This window comes from Paramormyrops kingsleyae, chromosome 18, assembly GCF_048594095.1.
Source record: "Paramormyrops kingsleyae isolate MSU_618 chromosome 18, PKINGS_0.4, whole genome shotgun sequence".
Taxonomy (NCBI): domain Eukaryota; kingdom Metazoa; phylum Chordata; class Actinopteri; order Osteoglossiformes; family Mormyridae; genus Paramormyrops; species Paramormyrops kingsleyae.
The window spans coordinates 12,921,353-12,928,141 of NC_132814.1; the positions used below are offsets into that span (position 1 = coordinate 12,921,353).

Sequence of the window (6,789 nt, forward strand, 5' to 3'; positions counted from 1 at the left end):
AATTGAATTCTGTGAGTAAATGTCTGTTAACCTAACAAATTCCACATGCTGCAGTATGTCTCTGTGGGTCTAGCCTCTGTGTCTGTGATCAGAATGTCATTGGTTTGAATCCCATGGTCGGCAGAGTAGTTGCAGCACCGCTGGGCATGTGACCAAAGCCCTTCACTCTCAAAATGCTCCTGGGGTTGTGGATAAATAGCTAAATCTGTGCTAAGACTCCAAGCTTTATTCTCACCTGTATATTTGTGTGAATAGGCAAAAACCAAAGAATTCCTATGCACCTGCACATAGAATAGTAATACCGTGTTTCCCCGAAAATAAAACAGGGTCTTATATTAATTTTTGCTCCAAAAGACGCATTAGGGTTTATTTTCAGGGGGTGTCTTAATTTCCCATGTACAACAAATTATAGTACATTTACCGGTATTCATGAACAAAAATCCACATTTATTCAAATACAGACATCATGTCATCTTCTAACTGTTATCTTTCCATGTAAACAATCTAATGGTACATTTATTCATGAACAAAAATCTACTGTGTATACATTTATTCAAATATAGTCGTCATGTCATCTTCTTCTGGAACATCATCGTAAATCTCCAAGCTCCAAATTCCATCCTGAATATCTCGCAACTCAATTTCCTTTAGAACCAGAATTTCCTTTCTTTTTGCACTCGTCTTGTCAAAATATTATTTCCTGTTTACATACAATCGCATCTCATTCTAGTTACCATACAATCCGTGGGATAGTAATTAGGGCTTATTTTCTGGGTAGGTCTTATTTTTGGGGAAACACGGTACTTCATTAATCCCCATGGGATTAATTCTCTTTGCGCCTACTCCTTCTTGTTCTTCATGAGACACACAGACAAGTGAGAGGTCGCTTGGGGGGGGGCACAGCACAGGGTCAGCCAGCAGGTGGCGCCCCAGGAGCTGGGGTTTAAGGGCCTTTCTCAGGGGCCTAAAGGCAGCATCAGTTTACCAGTCCTGGGATTTAAACCAGTAACCTTCAGATCACGGGAAATCCTAACCCTAATCCTAATCCTAGCCCGCTGAGCCACACACCAGCTCCCCCCCACAAATGGCGATTAAAATATGGGTTTATTCAGTATGTCAGCACAGGTTCACCATGTGCGTGTTCCCTTTCAGGGGCAGGTCTCCGGAGTGGTATAATAAGGCTTTCGGCTACCTGTGCGCAGCCGACGCAGCCCGCCTGCGCAACTCCTTCCAGCCGCTGGACTCCGATGGCCCCGAAACCAAGATCTGAGGCATGGGGGACATTCTGAGGCAGGGTCCCATGGGCCCCAGGGTCAAAACTGCTGCTGGAAGGGGACCCCGAAAAGCCTGACCCATACAACAACGCTGCTTCGCTGGAGCTGAGCCATTCACCATCATGCTGCAGTAGCGCCCCCTGTTTGCTTGACAGTCATCGCCAGTTCATTATCAACATTTATATGGTTGTTGTTATTATTATTACTATTATTGTTGTTGTTATTAATGTTATTATTAATATTATTGTTGTAATTATAGATCTTGTCATTGTAATCTTAATTTATGATGTCTAGGACATTTGGCCATTTCAGAGCTTCTAAGAAGCATTTCTGTTTAATTCATTTAAAATACAAAACAATATATAAATATATAAATAAAATATGTGTGTGCATCTGTGAATGTGCAGGTGTGTGGCTACATGCACACCAGACTATATGTGCTCCATACCGGTAGGGGTTCCTCGCCCGCCCCTCCTTCCTGTTTGTAGTAAGCCACGCCCACTGCTGTGTCAAAAGCAGCACGCAAGGGCAGCGCTGTGAGCCCATTCTCTCGTACTGTTTTGTTATGTGTCAATTGGAAGCAGGTTGGACTGAACACTGAAGCTCTGGTGTGTACTGGACGTGCTACCTAGCGGACAACAGGGTTTTCACTGAGAGGATTAAAACAAATATAAAATGCAAAAAGTATACAGCTGCAGTCTTTTTTGTACGCATATGTTGATAGCTAATCTGTATGGAAATTCATCACAGATGACTCTCCCTGCGGGGTTGGATGGTGATGCAGTGCAGTAGTCAGCACGGCTCCCTCACATCTCTGTGACCTGGATTCAAGTCTCTGGCCGGGTTCCGTGTGTGTGGAGTTCTCCCTGTGTGTGTGCATGTTCTCCCTGTGTCCTCGTGGGGTCTCCCTCCACGGTCCAAAAACATGCTGAGGTTGAACAGAGTCACCAAATTCCTCGTTGGTGTGAACGGTGTGAGTGTGCGACCCTGTGATGGTTTGGCAGCTCCATCCTGGGTTGTCCCCTGCCTTATACTCATAGGTTCCAAACCCCCCACAGCCCTGCATAGGATTACTGGTTACCGAAAATTTATGGATAAAAGACAAAAATGTCAGTATTTTTAATGGAGCCTTAAACTTTCAGTCTGGCCTTACTTTGGTGGTAAGGGTACCACAGTTAATGTTCTGTGTCGGTCTTCTCTCCAATAACATGTCAGGAAGGGTGATACTGCCGTATGTCATGAAATGCGGTTCTTTGGTATTTTAATAACGGTAGCTGTGGTACTACTGGCATCATTAAAAATGTCTTACCCAAAGTACCTTAAATTAAATCTCTTAAATCCACATGGCCCCTTTGTGGAGTTATTTTGCTTATAAACTCAGGAACGTGTGTTGCCATTTACGGGCAAAACTGTATTGAAACAGGCAGCAGGTTGAGAACATCAGCATGCATACTTGCGAAAAATGCTATTATTTTTGGCATGTTTGTAACTCAGTCCAGCCGTATATTTCTTTCAGATGGCCATGCTTCGTTGTTATTATTAGCATTGTAGTATTAGTATTGGTATTTGGTGCAAGCCAGAATGTAGGTCGAGGATTAGGGTGTAAAAAACATAAAGGGATTCTGGTGGCGCCGCCAGGTGGCGACAGTACAATCGACACCTATATACTCTTGGGCAAATATCCGCGTTTCCCGAGTCACAAGAGGGGCCGCCGCAGACGCAAAACGGTCTTATATTTGACGCTGACAAAAAAACCTACGTAATACGAGAATAGGCATGGTTTAGCATCACATTATTATAATTACTACAAATGAACAGGAAACATTTTACGTATTTATTGCCGAGTCATCGTTTCATAGCTGGCCAGTCATATATCATTAGGTTGGTTGGAACATTAAAGAACCGTAGCCACTGTGATAGAGGATTTGTGTGCTGAATTGAGAAATATCAACGTAAGTAGCAAATAGTGAAACAGTACTTCTATAACCAAGTTCAAAATAGCCCAAGAAACATGCTGTTATGGTTCTTACTGGGTTGCAATTGAGCCGTTTCATATTGCATACATGTCGGTCGTTCAGACTTCCTACATTAATCTAATACCAAAATGTGGCTAGTTGTACTTATTTCAGTTACGTTTATGACAGTATTTTAATTAATCGTTTAAAATAATTATGCCTGCACTTGATATTATGAGTAGATTTTTTTTATTCGACGTTTCATTCAAACTAACCCATCGAAACATTTCGGACGTTCATACAGTAGGATATGATGAACTATTTTCCCTGTTTTACCTAACACTGGAACTACAGCTGAAATGTTAAAATAAACGTTGTATGCGAAACGAGTCTTTTACAAATCTTATATGGAAGTGATTGTGCCTACATACACATGCATATGTGCCCCGTGACCCTGTTTGGGATAAGCGGCAGTAAATGTCTTTCCTTCTAATATACAAATCATAATCCACCAGGTGGCCCCGTTTCACCACCAAACTGTAAATGGGAGCATCAGACAGAAAATTAGTGCTTTCCATATTCCCCGAAATCTCTAACAGATTGATACAGCGGGATTTTAAAAAGACACCCAAAGGTCATCAGTCAATGCACTTGCTTTAAATACATTGCGGACATACCTCTAATTTGAAGTCCGCGTTGCTCTCCCAAGGATCTATCAAAGCAAAAGATCAATATGTAATCAACCGGTGGCTGAGTAAACAGAACTTTGTAATAAGGAGAACGCACGGCGACAGCAGGGCATCTTCATTTATGCTATGAAACTGATATGTATTTGGCATGGTTAAGTAACTCCACGGAGTGGGTAAATGTCGTGAAAGCAAGTGACATGCAGACTGTCGCTGTTTGTTTTCTTAATGAACCTTGGATTGATTCAGTTTTCATGCAGTTTCTGCCTTTGAAGATAAGGCCGCTATATATATTTTAGGTCTTCGTGCTGAACACAGGTCAACTGCAGAGGTGAACCCGAATCGCCAGACGGGTCTGAATGACCCAATCAAAGGGACTTGCGTGAGGCTGAAGCCTCCTCTGCTGGACAATAAAGGAACTGCACGCCTCGCTGTGTCCGTCTCCAGATCCTTTACGTACTGCAGTAGAACACAGAGAAGCATAGGTATGATACATAAGGCTACTTTTTATTCTGTTCACATTGTACGTTTGCCGAAGTAGCTCTTTCTGTAACGGTTTCAATTTATTAATGTATTTGTAGGCTTATTGTAACTAATTACGGTCATATGACATAACTTGATCGCTGATGTTTTGTCAAATCACACGAATGGCGAGACGTTTAAGTTATTCCCTCTTTGTGCAGAGTGACGTGTAATGTCGTTTGTTAACATGATGAATCCCACCTATTCTCGATACTGGTTTTCAACTGAAAATCGTATGATGCAAAAAATGGTTAAATGAATGAATCAATCATTGCACACGCATACATTGGTGGAGGTGAATAAAGTTTTTAAGAATCAAGAATCGTTGTTTAAACTGCAAGATATATACATAATGTAGAACTATTCCTCGTGACGCTGACAAGGAGAGGCGGTTATAAGAATATGATGTGAATATTGTTATTGTTAGCTAGAATGTTTGTTCTTACTACAGACCAGTGTTTCCCAATCCGGGACCCGCAGACAGTCCATGTTTTTGCTCCCTCCCAGCACCCGTAGGGATCAAAAATGTTGACGGCTGACTGGGAGCTGGACCGGCTTGGGAAACACTGCCATAGACTCTTTCCTCTTTTTAATTTTTAACTTTTTGTTGCTCTTGAAAGCTTTTTACCATTTTGACCAAACACATATTGCTGAAGAAATAAAATCTTATTTACTTATTTCTTGCAACAATCAGATTTGCAAAAGTAGAGAAAGTTATAACACCTGATGTCCTACTGCAACATTTAAATTTGCATGTTGTCCATGGGCATGTGACTGACTCGCCAGACATAAAAGACCAAGAAGGTAAATAAGCTGCAACAGCAGGAAGCAAACAATAATTCAGTAGGTTTTGGATGCATTTTAATGACGCAGACAATGTAAAAGTCCATCCATCCATCCATCTATGCCCAATAAGCTCTGTATTCCTGGGATCCTGCATAGAATTTAATATTGAGGATGGTCAACCATCCATCCATTTTCTGTAACTGCTTCGCCTGTTCTGGGTCATGGGGGGGTCTATCCTAGGGAACAACCCAGGATGGGGTGCCAAATCATTGCAGGGCACACTGACACCTATGGGCAATATGGTAACAACAGTTAACCTCAGCACGGTTTCAAGTACCTGGAGGAAACCCCATGACAACAGGGAGAGAAGATGCAAACTCTACACACATGGAACTTTGGCAGACACTCAAATCCTGGTCCCAGAGGTGTGAGGCTGCAGTGCTAACCACTGCACCACTGTGCCGCCCATCAACCTACAACCATCATAGGCATACTTGAACTGCGTTTCCTATTGTGCACTTAGTACAGCTAAGACAAGGTGGCCTTCTGCTGAACATGGTGAAGAAGCCAGTGCCTCCACGTCTCAGAGTACTGCAATGTCTGTGTCTGCTACTGCATGATCCACTTCTCATGCAACAACCACATCATGTCCGACAGCAACACAGGGCTCTACAAGCCAGTACATGTGAAAGACAATGACTTCCACACAACAAAACACAACTGAGGAGGAATTGACTGTCAGTGATTTCCAGCGCTTCTTAGAAAGAACAGCCATGCTCTCATTCCAGTGTATGTTATCCTAGTTAGGAAACTCTCTGTGAAACGGTTAATCCAAGTCTATATGATAGAGTGTGGGCTTTACAGCAAGAAAAAGATGACCTGACAATTGCCTGCTGGTTGTCCAGCACCACCACTTCATTTATGCCTGTTTACTTGCGTCCTCATTGAAAAATACATCCTGTCTTCTGGACTGTTTTGAGATCAGTGCTTGGAGAACCTGACAGAGGCACTGCAAAGACCTGCAAGACAATGGAGAATCAATAACAAAGAGATGTGATGCGTTAGTGTGCAGCTAACATGACCAAATCCAACCGTAACCCTGCCATTATAAAGTTTGGTCGAGGAGCTGGAAGGACTGGAGATGCAAGCAGAAGAAATCCCTCAAGAGATTCTATTAGAGGAGGCCCTTCAAAGATTTGCTGATTTCCAGACCATGGGAGAGCAAGCTCTACCTATCCATAACTTACTCAAGTTATGAAAGAGCAACATCACAGCAACATCAGTCGCTTCTGAGATGAGCTTACAGAGAGAAGAAGCAGGATCATCCCCCACTACTGCGGTATCTGTCGTTTTTCAGTGCAGATTATGGTAGTAATTTTAGTTATATGAATCAGTTCTAGTAATGTTCTGTTGTGATCTAGATGTGTTGTGTTCCTTTATGTTCATTATCATTCAATTTAACTACTTTAAAAAAATCTCTACGCTTATTGATGTTGGTTTTAGAATAAGCAGTAATGTTAATGTTAATCTAGTAAACAGAATGTGGAGTAGGCCTAAGATTCCATT

General features: G+C 42.2%; 1 protein-coding gene across 3 annotated transcripts in view; it reads left to right on the forward strand.

Moving 5' to 3' along the window:
- stard13a (StAR related lipid transfer domain containing 13a) overlaps positions 1–2,600 on the forward strand; it is a 67,609-nt gene extending 65,009 nt beyond the window's left edge. For 2 of the 3 annotated variants that reach the window (XM_072702027.1, XM_072702026.1), the window contains exon 14: positions 1,153–2,598. In XM_072702027.1, the coding sequence (XP_072558128.1) occupies positions 1,153–1,270 (118 nt within the window). In that variant the 3' untranslated portion in view covers positions 1,271–2,598. Of the gene's footprint in view, positions 1–1,152 lie in introns of all 3 variants that reach the window. The other variant, XM_072702025.1, reaches the window with a different exon arrangement.
- Positions 2,601–6,789: the final 4,189 nt, after the last annotated feature.